The following is a 22,229-nucleotide window of genomic DNA, read 5'->3' as shown; positions in this document are numbered from 1 at the left end:
GGGGTCCTGCCCGTTTAGGGAGCCCACCGCCCCCGCTCTCCTTTTGGCTGGGAGCTCAACCACCGGTGCTGCAGGTGCCGGCGGGGTGTGGCGGGGCCCGGCTCGCACCGCCCCGGCTCCTCCCGCGGGGTCCTCGCCGTCCCCTGCGCCCGCCCCGCTGCCCCGCCCCGCCCGGCCGACAGCGGGTGATGGCGCCGGCCTGCGCCTGAGGAGCCGCAGCGGGGAACGGTGGGGGAGCCATGGAGGAGGACCCGGAGCTGGAGAGGTGAGGGACGAGCGACAGCGGCGGCAGCTCGCCCGAGAGCGAGCGGCCTCTGCGGGGCTGCTGCGCCGCTCGGGGCCCGGCAGCGCCTCCCGCGCCGCGAGGCCCGGGCAGCGCTGGGCTGGGGCCGGCGGCGGCCGTGGGGCGGCTCCTCCCGGCCCGAGCGCTCCGCGGTGCTGAGCGGGGCCCCGGGCTCCGCCGGGCTCTGCCCGCTGGCCCCAGACAGCCCCTCCTGTGGGTGTGCGGTCAGGGTGCGCCCCGAGGGGAGCGCGGCCTGCAGCTGCTTCTGTCTTCCGCACAGAACTTTGGGTGCGCGCTGATGTCGCTTAGAAACAAGATTAGAAGGTCTTGAGAGGTTCACCCCTCATCAGTTATAATTTAATGAGTCGCGTGCTTGGTGAAATAAATTTTTGAAATCCCAAAACTCTTTCTGTTGTTAGGAATTTCAGTTTTCAGTGCTGGATATGTGCCCGTTGACCAGTTGTTAGGATTATGTTCTTGTATCAAAAAAATACAGAACGCTTGGAAGTTATTTCGTAAAAAAATAAAATTGTTTTCCACTTGGCATTTCATTGGTACCAGTGGATTCGTCTTGCTGCGCATTTTGAGTTGCAGTGCTCCCAGCAAACACTGACGAATAAAACATTGATTTCTATATTTGAATACTCAAAAGTACACTCCTCTTACCTTTGTTTTGGGAATAAACTTTTGGTGTTTATATCACAAATGTTTTGCAAAATAGTCCTACTTGTTGGATTGGATTATTTTTTTCATATTTTTTTTGGCAAGCTTGTTTCTGGGTTGTTCACTTTCTCTATGGCTGTTTAAAAAAAACTGTTACAGTGAAGCAATGACCAGAAGCTTTTTGAACTGTTCTTCTCATGGTTTTCTCCTTTAAGAAGCTGTGTCTGGGCATGCTTATAGAAAATAACTTTTTTTCTGTTTATATCTGGCATGTATTTGAAATGTGCCAAAAGCACTCAGACAGTGGAAGGGCTAGAGAGCATAATGCTTTCTAAGAGGCTTTTAATTCTTGCTAAGCTGCTGCTGCTCTCAGATCATCAGTTTAATAATTAAAGCTTATTTCTTTCCTTCTTTCTTTCCTTCTTTCTTTCCTTCTTTCTTTCCTTCTTTCTTTCCTTCTTTCTTTCCTTCTTTCTTTCCTTCTTTCTTTCCTTCTTTCTTTCCTTCTTTCTTTCCTTCTTTCTTTCCTTCTTTCTTTCCTTCTTTCTTTCCTTCTTTCTTTCCTTCTTTCTTTCCTTCTTTCTTTCCTTCTTTCTTTCCTTCTTTCTTTCCTTCTTTCTTTCCTTCTTTCTTTCCTTCTTTCTTTCCTTCTTTCTTTCCTTCTTTCTTTCCTTCTTTCTTTCCTTCTGTGTATGCATGAATGTTATTTTTACTGGTGCCATTCCAAACTTAAACCTTTTTCATTCATGGCAAGCTGAAGCTATGCCACCATTCTTGCATGCTGCTTCATGGTTGTTGTTGCCATGCGGGAGACCTGGGGTTCTCTGGGCACTTCAGGGCATAGCTGAACTCACCAGCTATAGCCGGTGACTCCACAGTCATCTCCTGACTGATGCTCTTCTTCCCAGGAACTGCACTCCAAGTTTTACCCTTCCTCGAAGGTTCAGTCCAAGTTGGGATTTGCTATTCCTGTTCCGTGGCAGCGTGGTAGACAATGAGGATGAAACTCAGTGTCACCAATCCATGCCACTACTCACCTCAGAGTATGTTTAGTCAGCCCCAAACACATTATAACTACAATGTAGTGCACTTGATGATTAGCTCTTTCTGTCCTGGATCCATCTATCATTAGTTACTTTTTCATACCTTAAGTTTTGGTAACAGCTCAATTTGGTAGTAGTGCCCTGGATTCAGCTTGTGCTGTGTGCCTTTAGAGGGTGTCCTTTGGTATTACTCACTCTAAATAATGCTTCCCTGTACAGTCTTGAGTACAGAGCCCTTCCAGTCTAATACAGACCTTTCTTTATCCTTTGGGTTACAGACATTATGCCTTAGATTCATATTCAATAACTTATTGATCATATTCTCCTGTGAATAGTGTAGTAATGGTAGTCTAGGGTTATAATTTTTAAGGGTTTTATAGTATGGCTTTAGTATACAAATAAAAGCATTTATGTTCAGTAGCCACAGCGTTAACTGCTTTAGGTGGATTTTTAGTGTTTAAAAATGGGTTTATTTGGAATATTTTGAGCAGTCTGTCTCTGAATTCAGACTTGTCTTGCAATGCACAAGTCTTGAATAAAAACTTAACTTTTGTACATGTGGTTTTTCTTTAACTTACCATGAGGGAAATAGAAGTATAATATTTTTGTGCATGCTTTTTCAGGTCAGAAATTAATTTTGTGTCCCAGTATTCCAAAAAGTGATCTGTTAAGTCAGTCGCCCTATTTTTGTTACTATCTTAGGAGAAGTCTCTTCATCTAGATTCTTTTATTTTATCCTTACTGCCACATTTCCTGATATTATTTTTCAATTTTACCATGTCTGACTCTCACTTGATCTTGCTTTTGATGTTTTCCTCACTTTAATACAAAGTGAAGTTTGCCTAGAAAGCTGAGTACTAACTTGTAAGTTCCTGTCTGACTGTTGCATTCTGTGGATTTTAAAACTCTAAGAGCTGTAACAGAAGTGTAAAGCAGTAATATTTGCTACATTTTACTGAACTACATCGGCTCCATCTCACCCAATAACCTTTGATAGAAGTATGAACTGTTATTTTCGCCTGTGAATTTGCTGGTACATCAGTCCTGAGGACTCTGAGCCTTGAGGTTCCATGTGACTTAAGAAAATTCTAAATTATGTTAACATATAATTAATGGTATTGTGAAGCTAGGACCCAAGAAGGAGGTGGAAAATGTTGCAAATCAGCTAGTAGGGGTGTTCAGTTTATTTCCTCTGCAAGCACTCTGCTTTTCCTAGTTTATTTCAACTAAATATACATTGAGATATTATATATTACTTCATTCCTATCTAAAAAATTAAAAATTTCTTCCCATTCTGCTTCCTAAAGTATTGTCATGGTGGTTCTGTCTGTTTGAAGCACAGAAGATGCATAATTTCTTTTCAAATACAGAGGAAGTGGCTTTGTTATACTGTGTGTCCAAATCCTTCCATAATCCATTCTGTCTTTCAGTAGCTACAAATATTTCACAACCTTGGATATCATACTTTATTAGAAGTGCCTGCTAAGCTTGTTTAGAGCATCATTTACTTGGGATTAAGTGTTTCCTAAGAAGATCCTGCTCTGAATCACAAAGAATGCTATAATTCTGTAACAAGGGGCCTGTAGTTGAGTTACAAATCAATAATCTAATATTTTTGCTGCACAGGCAGCCCAACTACACTTTTTAACAAGCAAGCTTTGTGCCTTGGAGAAAACTGATGGTTCTTACTATTGATTTTAACAGTTAAAGTCAAGTGCCAGGATTCAGTATTCCATACTCTTGGCAAAAAAAAAAAAAAAAAAAAAAAAGTGGTCTGCAGCTAGGATTGGTGTTTGGAATGGAGTGGTACACTCACTGTGCAGGCTGGTGAGAATATCAACACAGAAATGTACTGCAAATAACACTCACAAGACTGACAAGTAGAATACCTAAATAAGTACAATACCTGATCAGCAAAGAATGAGAGTATTCACATCCCTAATGTGAAATGTCTTTGCCTTTGAACAAATGTCAGGAAGCTTGTGGTGTATTGTGCTTCTTTTCATTCTTGCTCTTGTAGTTGTGGCCTAGGCTTTATTCCTGACTTTCATTTTTATCAGCTTTCTTAGTAAAGGTGAGCAGATAGGACCAGCTCATGAGATTTAAGTAACACTGTCAGTGTCTTCAGCCACTTATTTGACCGAAGGTCTTGATATTTGTTATTCAACTGTAATTGGAATACCAACATTCACTTCTATTTCTAGTCCTATGCAGAGTTAAAAATAAGTTGTACAGTTAGCATTAAACTTGTTTGAGAAAATTGATTTTTAAAATTGCTAATTGTTTTTCCTGAGCTTGTAGCTTGTTGTCAGGACCTAGAGTGCCTCAGGAAGTAGGCTTAAGGAACGAGGGGATAAAAAGGTCTGGTCATGTGTGTATAGGCTGCTGGTTGATGCTCTCCTCTGGCTGTGCCCTGCACCTAATTGTCACAGTCTGTCCTGTCTTCCTGTTAAATTCCTTTCTAACTCTGTCTTGGGTGAAGGACTCTGTTTGAGGGGAGAGGGTGTACGCCTCACTGCTAGCAGCTACAGTCAGAATGTGGGTTGGAGGAACCATGTGTCCTTGGTGCCCACAACTGGAGCGTGTGAAGGTTTGGATGCCAGCAGCTGGGCTTGGACCCTGGGCTGGAGGCTTGGGTGCTGGCAGCTGGGGACATTTTGTAGGGTGAGTAAAACCAAATGTCAGCCCCTGAAATGGGGTTGGGGCCATGTGTTTATCTGTGTTGTAGTACTGGAGCAAGTAAGGGTGTATGAGGGACCATGTGGCTGCTGGTGAAGAACAAGCTGGAATAGCTGGCAAGTGGAAGAATAAGGAGAGAGCTGGAGCGTGAGCTTGTGTCTCCAAGAGCCGGGAGGATTGAGCTGTTGGGGCCACCAGGGAGTCCTGGCCATCTGCTGGTGAGCCTGTAGGGTCAGGGGCAAGATGTGTATGTGTGCCTGTGTGTCTCTACAGGCAAGACTGAAGTGGGGTTGGGTGTTGGGGGACCACGATGTGCCAGTCACTCCTGTGTGATGGTCTGTACCGACAGCGCAGCTGGGCTGAAGTTCTGGGGGCTCCCACACACAACTGGAAAGAAGAGCAGGATGAAGCTGTTGGTGTGAGCATGGAGTGTGTCTGTCTGTGATGGATGTGGCCAGCAGTGTAAGTGCCTGGTGTGGGCATCTGCCTCCTAGGAGCTGATTTTCAGCCTTGCTACTGGTTAGACGTGGACATGGAGCTGTGGCTGCCTGGCCTCTCGGCTGTCAGATGCAGCGTCATATGTCTTCTCCTGACAGTCATCTGTAATCACAAATCATGGGTGGTCTCTGTAATAACATGGTGTTTTCATTGCCTTTAACTCTCTTTAATAATACCTCTTTATTACCAATTACTCATTTTTTCAGTCTATTCATTTGACCTTTTGGAAAAAAATGATGAAGCTCTTCCCCTGAGTGAGGAATAGAAAATACTTCTCATTTTGCTTGACTAGGAGCCTTTAACATTATTTTATATTTTTGGCACATGCATTTGTGATACCGGTTATTAAGGTAGATGAAATGGGAGCTTTGCCTGTAACCTTGGAATATACAGAGAGAAAAAGTCTAATCCCTCAGAAATGTAAATAGGTCTTGTACCATACTCTTGAAGATAAAAATATCACTGCTTGTACCTTCATGTTACTGTAACTCTGCAACTTGATTGCCCAAAAATAATTGCCACAGCAAGTTTTAAGTGGTGCTTGCTATAAAAGATGTCAGAATGATGACAAGAGTTCTTAAATGTGCCCCTGTTCCTAATTTTCCCTCATATCAGTCCCCCAGTTTGGATAGTTCTCATGTGAAAGTTGCATTCTGCATTCCCTTTGCTCATGCTACTGCCCTTAGAACTGAAGCTGGCAGCCACAGAACTGTTTGTATTGTAACCAAGCTGTAAAAATTAAGAGAGCAAGGGATGTGGAGTCCCGTGAGGCCTCTAAAAGCAAATTTTAAAAACTTGTTTGAGTAGCTTTTGGCTTGTGTAGAGGATATAAGTTCAGTGAGTGGAAACATTATTTCAGAGAGGATCTGGGCATTGTGTTTCATTTGTCTGAGCAAGCTGAAAGAGCTTTGTAAAGGTGCGGTGAATAAGGGCAATGTTGAAAGACCAGTATTAGGAAACAATGGTTGATAATGAAGGTGTGGACCTAGAAGGCTTCTAAGGTAGATACCAAGTCAGTCTGAGCTTAGATATAACAAAAAAGAAAGTCTCAGATACTTACTTAAAGGCATGTAATTCCTACCTAAGTTAATAGAATTGGTGTCACCATTTTAATTTATTATGATGTTTTCCCTAAAACTGAATCATAGCTGTTTAAAATACCTATATGTGTGTTTTATTAGTGCTCTGTAGCTCAGATTTTTTGGTTTCTTATTTCAATTATAAATTGTTACAGATTATAAATTTATATTTAAATTTTAATTATTAAATTTATATTTAATTTGTATTTTAATTATTAAATTTATATTTCAATTATAAATTGTTACAATAATAATGACAGGCTTTTAATCTTTTAGTCAAGTTTCTTAAAAAGAGAATCACCAAGTTTGGTAACTGGTAATTAAAAGTCAGACACTTTCTTCCCCTCTTTCCTCACCTATATCTGACATTGATGTTTGAAGGCTCAGGGAGAGCTTCTGTAAAAGCCACATGTTCCTGCCATCATCGCTATAACCTAGCTCAGGATGCTCAGACCGAAAATTCCGGGTCTGGAGAAAAAACAAATTTTGCTGTAATTTCACAAAGACCTGTGTATGCAACATCTCTCACATTTCAGTGTTACAGCCTGTGTTTTGTACCCTTTTTCTGGTGTTCTTGCAAATAGCCATCCCACACCCATCAATCCTCTTACCTGGGAAGGCAGCAGTAGCTGGTGAGGTTGCTGACGCTGGACTTGGCTTGTTGGAGAAGGTATCTCTGACAGATGATGACTTACCTGGGAGTAACTCCTTTTCCATGAGTGCCTGTGGTGTGATGGGATACACAACTTGTCCTTACAGGCAGAAGTTTGCTTAAAAAGGATTTGAATTGCCCCAAGCCTGGTCCTTCATTCAGTGTTAGAGTTTTTGTATTTGCAACAGCTTTAGTTGATTTTAGTATTTCAGAATGTTTCTCTTAATCATGGTGCATAGGAATTTGAATTATCTTAAAGTCAAGGTGATTTTGGTAGCTTCTTTATTCCTTAATTCACTACAGTGAATAAACCTATCTGTTTTATTTGCCTAAGTGCATAAAGTGGCAATTTCTTGTGTTCCACAAGTGGTGACCTTTTTCTTTTTCTCTTACTTAGGAAGGCCGTGGAAGAGTTACTTAAAGAAGCAAAACGTGGGAGAACCAGAGCTGAAACAATGGGAGCTATGGGTTGGTAAGTCATGCCAAGAGGAAATGAATGCTGATGCCAAAATCAATCTTATCTTTAATGTGTGACAGAAGTCTCTACCTTTCTATGTGTTTCATACAATTTAAATGTGTATGTGTTTCATACAATTTAAATAATTTGTTTTCTTCCACATACTAATTTTGGCAAAAATCCCAGTCTAAATAAGAAAGAAGGTCAGGTAAATTCTGTCTCCGTGAAATTGCTTGTCTGAATGTGTTGAAGACATAGCAATTGGAAAATTTGGGATATGTTCTTATGATAGATGGAATTGCAAAGTTTGGGTTGTAATCTCATGAATCTTTAAAATGCTGGTGGTCTTCACTGTGCATGTACTTACATACTGGCTACATGTTACTGGGTTGGACTCTGTTTTAAGTGAAAAGAATTCATAACCTGATAAAGAAACCTAAAGCCTTATATTAAAAAAACAACAAACTATCTTTTGGTAGATAATTCATATGTAAATTGTAGCCTAAAAAAGGACTCAGTGAGCTCAAAAGTATAATCTGGTTTTGGAAGAGGGTTACTTTTTAATACTAAAAAAACCCTAAAACCCAGGAGCTAATTTGTATAGTAACTGGAAAAAAAAAATCACAGTATTTAAATCTTATATGAAATCCAGCATTAATTCTTCAATGCAGTATTCCAGATTTTATAGCTAGATTGTCATGGAATGTAATGCATGTAATTATAATTAGAGAAGTAATAACATGCAAAAGAGAGTCATTCATCATAAAATATTGTATATGGCTTTGATAAGAAGCTATTTAATTTAGGCATGTTCACACAAGTAGTGCACCAGTTGACTGTACTAAATGCACTTGTAGATAAGGTTTGGCTTCCTCCATCAACAATAGCAAGAGATAAGCCTGCACTGTTCATGAAGTTCTCAGCTCAGTTGTCTGTTTTAGTAACTCTAAAGAGATTAAAATAGTGTCTTGCTGAAAATAAAGTTACTTCTTTATGTTTTCAAACAGGTTTGGGATTTTCTGTATGTTTTACTCAGTATTTCTTCTAGGGATGCAGTTCATAATTTACCTGTTAAAATAGCTTAGTTGGTTTAATCCCCTAGAGTGGCTATACTGATGGCGGTACTGATCCACCCTGCTTTGACCCTGTCAGCCTAGCCATGTGGCCAGGTAACCCAGTGCACATAATTAGTACCATGAAATGATATATGCATCGAGTTACTGTGGATTTGCAAGTTGATTCTAAATATGGAAACTAAAGATTTCTGCAGGGAGATAATCAGGTGTCCCTGTACAATTTTGCTGCCACTTGTGCAGTCTGGAATACCTGCCAGGAGAGTGTATGGGCATCTGCTCCTGATTGTGGCTCCTTCTTACTCCTTGTTTGTAAGAGGGTAGTGGTCCTGTTCAGCTGGCTGTGATGATTGGCTTAGGATGCAGTTTGCTAAAGCCTGGTGCCTGAGGCCTGCTAGGGAAATGGGATAGGCAAGAGTGACCTGTTCTTCAGAGCAGTCACAGGTTAATGGTGTCTGGCCAGGCCATTGTAGGAGAAGAGGACTGTCAAGAAGACTTCAGGCAGAGGAAGACTGTTGACATAGGGGTTGGCATGGTGATATCCTGAGCTGAGGCTGTTGAAGTACTTTCAACTACAGAGGTACATGTGAACAGCTGTACTGGGTCAAACAAAGGATCCATCTTTGCAGTGCCCTGTGTCCATCAGTGGCCCATACCCAGTGCCTAGGAAGTGCTTTGCTGAATATCTTTGAATAGGCTCACTAGTACCTTCTTCAAGGTACTTCTTCTGCAGCTCGGGATATCATGCTCTTAGAGATGATTTCTTTGTATGTAATGCATCTCCAGGGATTTTTACCTCACTGAATTCATCTTTAGAGAGACTGGTAGCAGTCCCATTTGTGACAAATCTACTGCTGTAGGGTTTGGCATAAGCGAGCGTATGGCTGGCAATGTGTGGCTGTAAGGAAAGTGTAAAGCCTTCCAAAGGCAAACTCTCCAAAAGTCTTTGCTGTCTAATTCTGCAGCACAACAGACAGAATAGCAGCTGGAAGCTGCCACTGCTGTCACCTCTTTAATATTTTTCATTCAAATATACTGGCCCTGTTATCCTGTTCTGGTGCTCTTAAACTGGCCCAACAGCTAGGTATTGCATAAAGACATGGGAGATGTAGCGGATAAGATATTTGGAAGAAGTACTTGACTATGCTCAGTTGAGTATCACAGTCCAGCAAAATGCTGTCAAGTGTAACTGATCCTGAAAGGCTTGAGAGATTACATCCAGGACTGAGCTGTAACCTTGCTAGGTGTAAACTGCTGAGAGGAAGGTAACTTTTTCTCCAACCTCTGTGGATCACAAATGAAATGAGCAGGAAAGTTAGTTCATGAAAATGTTTGTTGGTAGGCCAGATCGAGGAAATCATAACTGATAGAAGCAAAGACAAGGTCATCACCAACTTGTCTAAAAGCACAGTGTTAACAGGTAAAACGCAAAACCTTCCTTCCTTGCCAAACTCAAAATGCTTACAGGTGTGTTTCATGAGGACTTCTGGGATTCCTCAGCCCTTTGTCAGAGGAGTCCTGGAGAAGAGATGCACAAACCCTGGAGACACCTAGTGTAAGGCCATCAGTCCTGCATTGGCACTGGAAAGTTGAAGCAGCTCAACCTATGAAGAAAAGATTTGTTCTGCCATCTGTCTTTGGGTAAGGAGAAGCAGAGGCTACTACTGCTCATACTTCACTGATTCCAGTTTATGTTGCTCTTGAGCAGCTGTTGAATACTGAGAAATACATTTCTGGAATCAGTGGCATTTGACAGAAGTTGGTCAAAGGGAGGTATATGGAGAAGTGGCATTCCTGGGTGGGGTGACTGTATTGTGCATACCATTACAAAGGAGTAGTGTCTCCTGGTGGATGTTGATGGCAGCAAAACCTTGGCCAGAAAACCTCTCAGAACTGTTTTGGGTTTCAAACTGCTTTCAGGTTCAAGCCATTGCTCTGTTACTGTCCAGAGTGATTAGTTTGCCATAGCTCAAACACTGTTTGAAAAAGTTCCCCAAGCACCCCTACCTAGCCTTTTGCTGTCTCATCATTTGAGATGGATATCAGCTGTTGCTGGAGCCTAAAATACAAGTATCCAAGCCAGCTTACCTGACAGGTACAGAAAAAATGTACAAAGCAATCGACCTACGGCCCAGTCTCTCAAAGACTGAGCCTTGAAATATGGGACGGTATTGTTAGTATTTCTTCCAGTTTGGGAATGTTTTTCTGGTCTTACATTGCCTTACAAGTTTAATGTGGGTGACATGGGAAGGTGCTGCAACCTTAGAGGCTAGTAGAAGAAAGTCTTGTCCCTGTTTGGGACAAGTTACCAGGAGGGAGGTTGGCAGTGGTATTGGCCAAGAGTTTGTGTGTGAAGGGAAATTATCTGAGACTCTCTGGACATGGAGCAACTGTCAGTATTGCTAGAGGGCTGCATGATCTCTTAGTTGATTAAGATTCTCTGCTCACTGGCCTCCATACTCTCAGGACTGCTCAGATAGGCAGTATGTAGGTCCATGGTAAATTTATCCCGGAAATGGTGAATATTCTTATTTGTAGATTTCATTCAGCAATGTAGTATTTCTAGTTCCTGCAGTGTTCCTTTTGTATGTGTTCTGTGGCCATGGTGATTCTTGTTGAGGGGGGGGTCTCCTGAATCCTTGTGATAATACATAATGTAGATACTGCTGCTAATGTGTCTGGCTCAGGCATTAGTACAGCTAATCACAGATAAGGAAATGTGTGAGAGAAGGGTAAGGAAGAACTCTGAAGAAGGTGTCTTAATCCTGGAAATGCAAATCAGAACAGAGCAGAATCTGGCTGAATCCTAGTGATGATGCTGTGATGCTTCTGAGATGAGAAGGTCATCAGAGCAGCTGTCTGGAAGCTAACATTTGAAGGATCAGTTGGATCCAGAGTGAGAAGTTGTGAACAAATAGTGTAAGAACATCTGAAATGGTTAGATAAATTTGTTTCATCAGAGGCTATTAGACATAGATGAAATAGGATATTTGGGGGTTTCCATTGTGCCTAGCTAAAATAAAGCCAGAAGTTCAGCTTCCCTGAAGTTTTTCTCTTGGTTCTATGTACATAATTCATAAGCTTCTTTATAGCAGTGAAGTTAGGTCCCATTTTAAGTAATTGTTCTACTTTAAGAAAGGCACTTAAAATGCCACAAAAGTTACTGTGTGAAAAATGTTCTAGATGTGTTTTTTGCCAGTGTATAGGTCTGATCTTCGAAGATGCTGATAACATGAGCTAAAGCTAAATCAAATGTGGCTTCTCATCTTACTTGAAATGCTTATGTAAAGTAAGAACTGGAAAACAGGATATTTTTGAATGGTTTGTTCAACTCTGCATTGTAAGAGCAGATGAAATTACAACAAAAAAAAATCTTTTGGAAGTGTGAAATTATTTTTAACTCTATTTTTTGTAAAGCAATCCTAAAATTACTTTCATTCCTATAGATAGCTTTCTGTTCAATATCAAATCTGTTAGAAGTGCAGCAGAATACAAAATGATCATGATGATGAGGGTACTGTAACTGTGAAGTGCTGTGTTGCATCTTTGAATGGGTGTTGTGTGACTGTGCAGGAACACTGCAATGTGATTCCCCTCAGCTTTCATTTGAATATGAGGGGGGGAGGAGCAGGGACAGGGTACAGATAGAGTCTGAATAGTAAATATGTTAAAATCTTGTAATCAGGGCACATCCTAAGTCGTCAGTGGAACAGATTGCCCAGAGAAGCTCTGGATGCCTCATCTCTGGAAGTGTTTAAGACCAGGTTGGATGGAGCTCTGAGCAACCTGGTCTAGTGAAAGGTCATTGTCTGAAGGGTTGCAACTTGATCATCTTTAAGGTCCCTTACAAATCAAATGATTCTGTGATCCTACAAAGTTCTCCCAGCTGTACCTGTCTGCCAAGACAATATTTCAAAGCTTTCAGTGTCCTCTGAGCATCCTCTTTTGTAAGGTTCTCCATGACAGAGTAACAGCACAGATTACTTGGTTTGGCAAAATAACCTCTAGCTGGTTCCCCCCGACCCTTCCAGTTGGTTTTCTATAGAAATATGGTATTTTCTATGGCAGTTTGAAAATGGTAGAAATGTGCTTGTCAGTTCATCCACCATGAACTTTTTTCCTGGAAAGATGTGCTTTATTCTGTATGATAAGACTGACTGTGCCAATCCCATTTGGTGTGTCCAGTTACTCAGCAGAGACAAGACTGGCACATGGCACTGTGCTCTCGAGTCTTAAATGGTGTCAGCATATTTTTACTTTTAAGAACTTGTGTAGTACATCTCTGTGCTGAGCTGCACTGCTGCACTGGATGACAGGCACTGGTTGGAAATTCTGTGTTACTGCACAGAAGTTGACTTAAAGGGTCAAAAATAGGGTTAATGTTTGACCTGTGTTCACAGTGATGGATTTAATTTTTTTTTCTGAAAAGGCAATTGTCAAAATGCAATGCATTGCATTATCTTTGTTATTGCATGGTGGAGAGATTTTGGAGGATGTGAGATTTATTTGTGGGGGGAGGCAGGATTCTGTTGGTGAGAATAGCTTCATCTAACTTTTGGAACATGCAGAGCAAAAAGTGAACCTTACAATGGGTGAATACTCTGCTACAGAGCTGGAGTCTGGTAGACAGGACAGCTCTAGACTGCAGCTTTTGTGCTTGCCTCACACATGTCTGCAACCCTGTTTGGGGCACATTTCAATTCAGAACTTTAATGTTCTTTTAACTTGTCTGGTTTTTGCTGGTTGGTTGGCTGGTTTGTTTGTTTTAAAGCAAACCTTCTCAAATCAGTTCTGTGGCATTGTTTGCTGATCACAGCAGTAGTGTTCCACTGTGCCCAGGCTGAGATTGAGTCCTAGCCCTTCAGAACTCGCCTGAGGGCAAACTTGTTTGTGAATTGAGCACTGCAGGATCAGACTCTATAGCAAACCTAAGGCTGATCTTTGGAGATGTCAATTTCCTCACCATTAGAGGTGCTCTCAAAGATATCAGTGTATTCATACAGTTCACTTTTAATCTGCACAGTTCCATGTATACCATGGCTATATGTAAATGTGTGCTCTGTGTACACATACAATGTAGCACAAGATGCCATACATCTTGTTTGCTTTAAGATTTAAAGACAGGATTTGCTTTGTTGAAGTCTGAAGTCAGTAAAACTAAGAACTGATGTTTTTCTTCAGCGCTTTCTTTGACTTACTGCTGCTCCATGAAAGCCTGGTGGCTCACTTTAATCACAGTATGATGGTAAACTAATGGCATCTCTTAGCTGACTCTCAAGTCCAGCATTTCTCATCAGATTTCATTCTTAGTATAGCTGAGGTAGCACTCATGATGTTGAAAAGAAATGGTTCAGCCAGATGGATTTATTTAGGGCAGATTGGCTGTCTCATTCTAGCGTTATATATCTTAGTGCTTAAATCAGTGCATTAGCTCTTAAGAAAAAGCAAGAGGAAGAACAAATGTGAAATATATTTTGTCTGGATGCAGCCTAGAGAAGGCTGCCCTCCTTGGTAGGAAATGTTGAGGTGCAATAGTTTAATGCACTTTAATAAGACATACAAAGGACTTTAATATTGGCTGGTTTCTGTTATGTCTTGAGTGTAACCTGTGCCATGACTCGTTCAGCACCATGGTGGTGTAGCTTGAAGTAGAAACCCTGTTCTACTGACATTTATTAGCCTCATGTTTTTACTCAGTAACACAGTTAATGGATAAATAGCTTCTCTAATTTATGAAAGAGTTATAGTAGATTAAAGATTTATTTAAAACCGGGATTTGAGAAAAATACTGTAAATTTATATGAAGAAAATTTAGAACATTCTAAAATTCTATGCAATAGAAGTGTATCAGAAAATACCTCGTGGAAATAAAACAGTATGGCTTATACTTTTAAAACTGCTGTCCTAAGTTCTTGAAGGATTTAGGACAAGAATAATTATCAGGAATGCTTAGTAGGCAGACCTGAAGCAAAACACCATGGTAAATTCCAAGTCCAGTTAAGTAATGAAGTATGCTAAATTATCATACGTGATCTTTGTTGTAGCTTTTTTGTTGTTCTGATAGTTCTGATCATTTAGAGGTGTCAAAAGGTTTTTTTGAGTAGTTAGGGTATTATTTCTACACTTAAACAAAGTATTCAAGTAGAATAGATGTTTTTAACGTTGTGGTGTTAGGATTCCATGACTCTGTGGTTGATTCAGTAAGTGGCTGTGATCTCTAATAGCTCTGATTTTTTTAAAAGCAGTCTCATAACTTGTCTCAAAAACACCACAGTGACTCCAACTATAAACAAAGTCTTCAGAGTGATTTCTTCTTTATGTAGGAACATATTTAAACTTGTTTTTTCTTACTCCATTCTTTAAGAGATGATAAATTGGGAGCAAGTAGAGTACAGCTGATACCAACAGGATAAATTAAATTTACAATACTCGTTTCCTAAAACTGGCTGATTAATTATCTGCAATAGTTTTGAAGATGGGAGAGAAGAAAGTAAAAGAAAAAAAGGAAAATAGTTGGATAAGTATATTTACTGTGTAAGAAAAAGAAAACACTTTGGTGGTTGCTAAGTATAAGTTTAAATTGGTACGTCTCACATGTTTATGCTACAGCTGCTTGGGTTCTTCATGCATGTGTATCTTTCTTTCTGAATATTGCAGTTCACTAGATAATGTTGACTTTGATCTCTGTAAGCCATTCTGATTTGACTTAGAATATGTTACTAAATGTTTGATTTCTGAATACCTAAATTAGGCACCATCAACTTAAAACATATTGTCATCCTTTGCTTCTCCCTATACACACTACCTTGTGAAAATCATGTGGGTTTTCACTGTGTTGAAGTAAAATAATTTTCTTCCCATAAAGAGTAAGACAAAAGGAGAATGGAGATGATCTGGAACTTATTTTTCTGTACTGAGAGTTTACACTAGGTGGCATGCAAGGAAAGCCAAAATTACAAACCTGTCTTAAAATCACTGGAGTTAAAATCTCAGACTTGTTTTGGGATGTTTTTACCTTCTCTTTTGATCACTTTTAAATGTCTTTACAGGTTGAAATGTCCTCTTGCTGGTACAAACAAAAGATTTCTTATTAATACCATCAAAAACACGTTGCCGTCTCAAAAAGAACAAGACCAAGAGCGTGAGCAAAAGGAAGATGATAAGGAGTCTGAGCCAAACAAAAGCAGGAAAGAAGAAAAACCAAAGAAACGCAGAATTCACCCATATACACCCAGCTTTCAGTCCAGAAGGAGAGTCAGCTACTCTCCTCCAAGGCACCAGAGCAGGAACCAGCACACAAAGGATAAACACGAAAAGCGATCAAGCAAGCGATGAGTGACAAGTATGTGTTGTTACAAGTCAGGAACGTCATTAAGTGTAGGAAAGCGAGGGTGTCTCAGTTTTTCAAGAAGAGTTGATGTTCAAACTTGAGTTTTGAACCAAGTTGCCTGTGTGAGAAGTAACCTTGAGGTAGCTTTAGAAACTTTTCTTTGGGACCTTTAAGAGAAAAGCAAAGTACAGCATAAAGCATTCAATTGTTTTAGAACAGACATTCCCTTTACTCCATTCCTCTCTCCCCTTCTGACTAAGCTTAGGGTCCTGGTGATGGAGCGTGATGTGTGTGTCACTGTCTAATATAAATCATGTCACTCTTTTGGAAATAAATTTAAATTAAGCAGAATTATATTTATTGTGTGAAGTCTGCGGAACTTCTTTGCTGCTAACCAATAAAGAAGTTTTGCTTATTTGGATTAGAATCTAGAAGAAGAGAAAGCTGGTCAGTGCCTGACCAAGGATATGCATTTTGTATAGAATATAAGAAATTGCTTCCTTTAATGTAAAAAGAACAAATTTAAAATGGGCAACGCTGGTTTTGCTTTCCAGGAGGGACTTCTGGGAAATACTGTTTTTGCTTGTTAATGTGTATTCACAAACCTATCCTAGATTACAATAAACATTACCCCTAAAAAGCTGCAACTGCAATAATTGTCTCTGTTTAGACTTCCCTCTGTAAGGAAGTAGTTGGAACAGTCTGTTGTCACGGTGCTTTCAAAACAAACCCTGAGGACAAAATCTTCATGTTTTCTGTCTACTGCTAGAAAGTTTCCGAGTAAATATGTAATACTAGAAATACAGAGGTGATGCTTAAACTGTCAAATGCTCACTTCCAAGCCTATGTGACAATTCTGTGATGGTACAGTTCCTAAACTTGTCACTGCGAGCACAAATGATAGGCATTGGCATCTTCTACGTCTCACTTCTGTTTGTGTTACATTAACAAACTTCTGCGTGAAATATTTTGTATTTTCCTGTTCTCAGAAATAATTGTTTTCAACATAGGTTTGTTTTTGAGTGTGTTGACAATAAAATCGACAACGTTCATTGAAAGTGCCCTGTGGAGTGAGTGCTTTTAATGGGAGTCTTAACTGAGGCGTTGAGGGGCTCTAAGGGACGGGAGGAGCGGGGCTCCATGGCCCGTCCGTGTTGAGTCAGAGCAAGAGTGCCACCTATAGGCGTGTGAGCACCTCGCCTCTGCACTTACCTGCCTCTCGGGGAGCTGTGTCGGCTGCCGCATGGGAGGGACAAAGTCCAGGTCTGCTCTGGCTGGATGTTGGTGCTGCTCTCCTGAGTAGTGGGAAGGTAGTTATACTGGCGCTGAGCCCTCTGGAAACTGCCAGGGTCAGCATATCCAACCAAGTGGGATACTGACGTTTCCCCTGAGGAGTTACGTACAGCTTCTCTATTTCCCTGCAAGACCCACAGCGCTAAAATAGAACTCTCAGTCTTTCAGAAACCTTACAATTATTTAAGTGGGATCAGTGAAAAAGTAGTATCTTTGGAGAATGTATGGATTGTCTTCAGTTTAAATAAACAGATGGTGTTTGCAGTCCTTATATTGCTGATCACTGTTGTGCACTCCTTAATCCTTTTGGGAAGGACAGCAGCTATAATACGGACTGAGTTCTGTTGCAGTGGCAGTGCTGGATGGATGTGACTTTGAAGCAGAGAATTCATCTCACCATTGTTCAGGATTTGGACTGGAGATGTTCCACAGAAAAAAAAAAAATTCTGAATTCTTGCTGGTCTGCCTTGTGCTGATATATGCTGTCCAGAGAGCTTTCAGCTCTTCAGGCCTTCAAACACCACTTTGGGATGAGGGTTGTTGTTGATGCTGTATTAATTTATGCCAGGTTTTCAGGTAGGGAAACTGATTAGAGCACGCTCTCAAAATTAGTCTGGATTGCTGATAATGTTTGCTTACTGGAAATGCTCAGCTAAAGGATCTGACATGGCCTGCACTGATAACTGGGGATAGCTTTTCATCAGTGGTGGTGGTAGGTTCAGATTTAACTCCACATTTTTCTAGCTTACAGAATACACAGGAATTACTAATCTTGCATTGGTTAATTCCATCTTTTAATGCTGTCTTTCGTAAGTGTAGTTAGTAAAACCAAAATCCTCTGTTGCTCATTAACTGTTCTTAATTCTTTATAGAATCACAGAATGGGTAAACTTGAAAGGGAGCACAGTGATTACTTTTTTAATAAGAACTTGAGTGCACAAAGCCAGTTTTGTATTTTGTCTGCAGTTGTTCATATTGTGCAGCCCCAGCGTCATGTTTATAAGGCAACTTAAAGATAGGATTTAACCCTGAAAATTAAGACTTGTACATGACTTTTCCAAATGTTTTATTAACTGCTGTGCACTTGTTAGTTGTAAAAGTGCCTTGTCATTAAATAAATACGTAAATAAAAAGTATGTTCTTGGTCTCAGGTTCCCTAGTTACTCCCATGGGAAGGGAATGTACCTTACCTTAGTGTTGCTGCATCCATACTTCACAGGTGTTCTCTGTTAATCTGTGAGCTGCCAATGTTGTCTGTGTTTAGTTTCAGTGCACATTGTGTGGATAGTTTATTCAGGTGAGATTATTCTCTTGCCATAGCCAGAAAATTTGCTCATTAGACTTTATTATTATGTTGGATAGAAATCCTCCAACTTTTCACTTTCATCAATCTGGTACTGAATGTAGATCACAAAACAATGTGAAAGAGGAGAAAACGTTTTATGTAGCCTTCATGAAATGCTTTTGTTACTTTTGGCTGTCAGAGAGATAGTAACATGCAGTTCTTACATTCATTGTACAGCCTCTTCTCTTTTGTAAATCCATTTTGAATTATTTACAATGAATCATGAACGTCTGAGAAAAGCCTGACAGATTTCATGTATAACATGACTTAAAGTCAAAAACACACCCTCTCTTTTAGACTGGATCACTTTAAACCAGGAGTTTCTTGAGGTGCAGTTGAAAGAGTCTTCCTTAGTGATCATGAAATTTCTGCAGAAAACTACTTAACAAAGGAGATGTAAATGTTTGTAGATCAATGGAATAATGTAGCAGGAGGGGGTTGCTTTTCCTGCACAGAACTTGTTTGGGTTTTTTGGGGTGTTTTTTTTTGTGGCTGCAAGTTGATCACCAAAAAGCGTGTTTCCTCTCCTGTCCTGTCAAAGCTCTCACAAATAATTATGTGCTTTCAGTTAATTAAGCTGGAACAAACAAAAGCGGACTTGCTTGGATAAGTAGCAAGAAAACATATCTGGATTGTGTTTGAAGAAGGATTTTAGTCATTTTACCAGTGGAGTCACTGATCCACCAAATCTTTATTCATGTGAGTGATCTTTGCACTTTGCAAATAATCCTGTTGTAGCTCACCATCTATGAATGAAAATCCTGTCTGCATTAATATACACTTTTAGTGACTGTCAATAGGAAATAATCAAGAGTAGATGTTAAAGAGCACATAGCACTGATTAAAAGAAAGCCTTAAAAATTTTGCCTGCAGAAAGTGCTACAGCAGCAATATGACCACTCATCTCAATATCAATTGTGTAACTACAACCAAAGTCTGGTTTTGGGAAACTTGAGTGGGCGTTCTGCTCTGCTTGAGACTATGCCTTCTGAATTCTCCAGCTTCTCTTGGAGAAGAATTGCCTGTGCCTTTTAAAGCACCACTCGTGGGATGAAAGTTTGCCTAATGCTAGTCATTTAAAATTTCTCAGAGAAAAATGCCAGCAAGCAGCTAATCCATCAGGACCAGCAACAACTGACAGTTGCTGGTAATGAACTGTTGTTTAAGTTAAATAACAAGAGTATTAAGGAAGGAGTATAACACATGAAGGAAAACCAAAGCCCTACATGAGCTGTTACCTTGTCTTGATTCTGTGTATTATGTTCAAACACGGTTTTCTCTACCTGCCATTGCTCCTCCAGCCAGTGCTGCATGGTCAGGACCTCTCTGAACCCCTCCATACACAGAAGGCACTTGCTATGTCCCTGGAGAATAGAATACGTTTTTTCTAGAGAAGTTGGAGTGTTACCCCTTCTTTCTCTCCTAGTATCCATTTACTAAGTTGGGGGATGTCCCAAGGTGAGGCAGGTGAAGTTTCCCATGCTCTGGCTCTCCACCAGGTCAGGGAGGTTCTGCTGCGCTGAGCTCCTGCACATGTCCTGCCTGCCAGATGTGCTACAGACCTGCAGGTAAATGTACAGCTCCTTGCAATGTTTGTCTGGTAAAAGGACTGAGGATCGGCCCCACTGTGGGGGGATCCCTGAGGGTGACTCTGCATCTGCCTCATCAACAGGTCTCATTTAGACTTGGATCTCTGCAGGAAACTTCTTGCAACAAGAAAGGGACCAGGAAGGCACAGCTCTACCTTTCTGCATCCTGCCCAGTAAGCTCCCAGCTAAGAAGTGAGTTAAACTAGCAATAAAAGTCAACTGGAATGAATTTTATCCAAACTTCATTTTTCTTTGCCCATTGAAAATAATTTCCCAGGCATCTATGCCCTTGGAAAGGAACAGTGAGCCCCCACCACACTCCCATTACTTGAGATTCACCTCCAGCCGTTGCTGCTAACATTTTTTCCTTTTTTTTTCCTCCTTTCTACGTTGAGTTCTTTAATAATTTTGTGTCTCTTTCAATCTAGGCTCCAGCCTGGGAAAAACAAACCTGCTAGTCTGGCGAAAGCCAAACACACATGGCCCAATTACCAGCTTCCCCACTGTTCCTTTGGGCTGGCTGGTATTCTCCCTGCCTTTGTTTCTTTGCCTGCTCCCTGCCTTCGAGCAGCTTCCTTTGACTCCGCTCCATGCAGCCGGGCAGAACAAGATCCAGCAGGTAAACTGAGGAAGGGCTGTTGTCTGTCTGCCCCTCGCCTGTGGATTGCTGCAGTTTGTCTGCCAGCAGAGCTTCCCGCAGGAACTGAAGAGCTCTCTCTCTGTGAAGAGCTGCTTTGCTTTGCAATTAGGGAAAACACCTTCTTTGCGTTTGAAATAGTTGTGCATGTGGAGGGAAGCGCTGGTGTGTCTCTAACAGCAGACCAGGTATTGCAGATGGGGTGCTGGATACAAGGTCACGTCGCTCCCGCTCTGTGTGGGGCTCGTCTGTCCTTGCTGGCACCTGTCCTGAACGCCTTGGGAAGAGCCAGGAGGATGGATGGCATTGTCTTCGCAGCCGTGCGCTCCCACAGCTCTCCTGGAGGAGGGAATGTGTGGGAGCAGCGTGGTGAGGACCGGGCCTGGCCGCCAAAGGAAGGATGGTGCCCACTGTTACCTGTCAGTACCGTTTGGGAGGTGGGCATTGGCAGGCCCTAGGGGTTGGTGCTCACCGTGGCAGGGTCTCAGCTCGTGCCTCTGCCAAGCTTCCCTGCTGCAGCTGCAGGGGTGTCCACCTCGAGGGCATAGGAGAGCAAACTGTCCTCCAAATGTGTTGTGCCAACTGGGATCCCCAGCAGAGCTCTTGGGGTGATGAGGAGTGCCAGTCTCAGGTCCATTTGTGATGCTTGTCCCCTGCCCCGACTATCCAGTCTTGCTGTGACCTGAGCTCCTCTGAAGGCCAGGCTGTCCTGGTGACGAGGGCATGTGCTGAAGAGCAGCTCTCCACAGTTACTTCGGTTCATCCTTCCGCCCCAGGAATGCTGCCTCGCATCTGCCTGCCTGCAGTACCTTAAACAGGGCAGCCCCAGGCAGGCTGCCCGCGCTGAGCCTGGCACCTTCTGCAGCGGGGCTGGGTGGTGCAGCCAAAGCTGTGCCAGGGTCATAAGCCTGGGATTAGGTGGGTTTCTCCTACTGACTCAGCCAAGTAGCGTAAGGGTGCGAGGTGTCAGCCATGCAGCTAGCTGCTGGTATCTGTCCTGGAGAGCAGGATGCTTTGGGGGCTTCGGTGGATGCCCCGAGGCAGAATTCCCCAAATGCGCAGCAGCCCTGAGACTGCTCTATCAGTTAACAACCAAAAATCAACTTTGAAGGGTGAGAACTGACTGAAAACAAAACATCTTCCCCATCTTTTCATTAGGACAACTAATAAACTAGATGTGCTGCGCTCAGAGGTTTTACAGTTCATGAAGGATTTGTGCGCAGGGAGGGAGCCAGCAAGGGGAGCAGTGGGCAGAAGCTTAGAATTGTTAGAATGTATCTCCATCTCAGTGCACAGTTTGTAAAACAAATTCTTCAGACAGGTGCTTGAATTCACAGGCTCTTCAGAGGGAATTTATCAGCCTTCAGGAATATACCGTCTAAGAAAAGAAACCTATCGCCATCAGCTGCAAGGAGGGAAAAGCTAATCATCTAAACTTTAAGGCGGGAGAGGTGCAGCTGTCAAAGCTATAAGGTAAATGAGTCTGAGGCTGAAATGGTTTTTGCAGCAGAACTCTGCTCCCTGTTAAATAGGGGAGATTGAACTATAGCACTATTCCACTATTCCTGGTAATGCACCATTTTGGGGCTGACTGGGTGGTCTTAAGTC

General features: G+C 41.7%; 1 protein-coding gene across 1 annotated transcript; it reads left to right on the top strand.

Moving 5' to 3' along the window:
• Positions 1-107: 107 nt before the first annotated feature.
• Positions 108-16,815, top strand: POLR1D (RNA polymerase I and III subunit D). The gene is made up of 3 exons (XM_058835728.1): positions 108-265; positions 7,295-7,369; positions 15,477-16,815. Exons 1-3 carry the CDS (start codon positions 240-242, stop codon positions 15,760-15,762), a joined length of 387 nt encoding a protein of 128 aa, XP_058691711.1. The 5' UTR covers positions 108-239; the 3' UTR covers positions 15,763-16,815.
• The last annotated feature ends 5,414 nt before the right edge of the window (positions 16,816-22,229 follow it).

The sequence above is a fragment of the Poecile atricapillus genome, chromosome 1, assembly GCF_030490865.1.
Source record: "Poecile atricapillus isolate bPoeAtr1 chromosome 1, bPoeAtr1.hap1, whole genome shotgun sequence".
Classification (NCBI taxonomy): Eukaryota; Metazoa; Chordata; class Aves; order Passeriformes; family Paridae; genus Poecile; species Poecile atricapillus.
The sequence above is the reverse complement of the archived record's forward strand: the minus strand, read 5'-3'. Positions and strand labels throughout refer to the sequence as shown.

What these genes read in the sequence shown, in the direction of transcription:
- POLR1D (XM_058835728.1), top strand. Translation starts at nt 240, where the DNA reads ATGGAGGAGGACCCGGAGCTGGAGAG. An exon ending in GAGGACCCGGAGCTGGAGAG is followed by an intron (nt 266 to 7,294) that starts GTGAGGGACGAG and finishes TCTCTTACTTAG; the next exon opens with GAAGGCCGTGGAAGAGTTAC. An exon ending in ACAATGGGAGCTATGGGTTG is followed by an intron (nt 7,370 to 15,476) that starts GTAAGTCATGCC and finishes ATGTCTTTACAG; the next exon opens with GTTGAAATGTCCTCTTGCTG.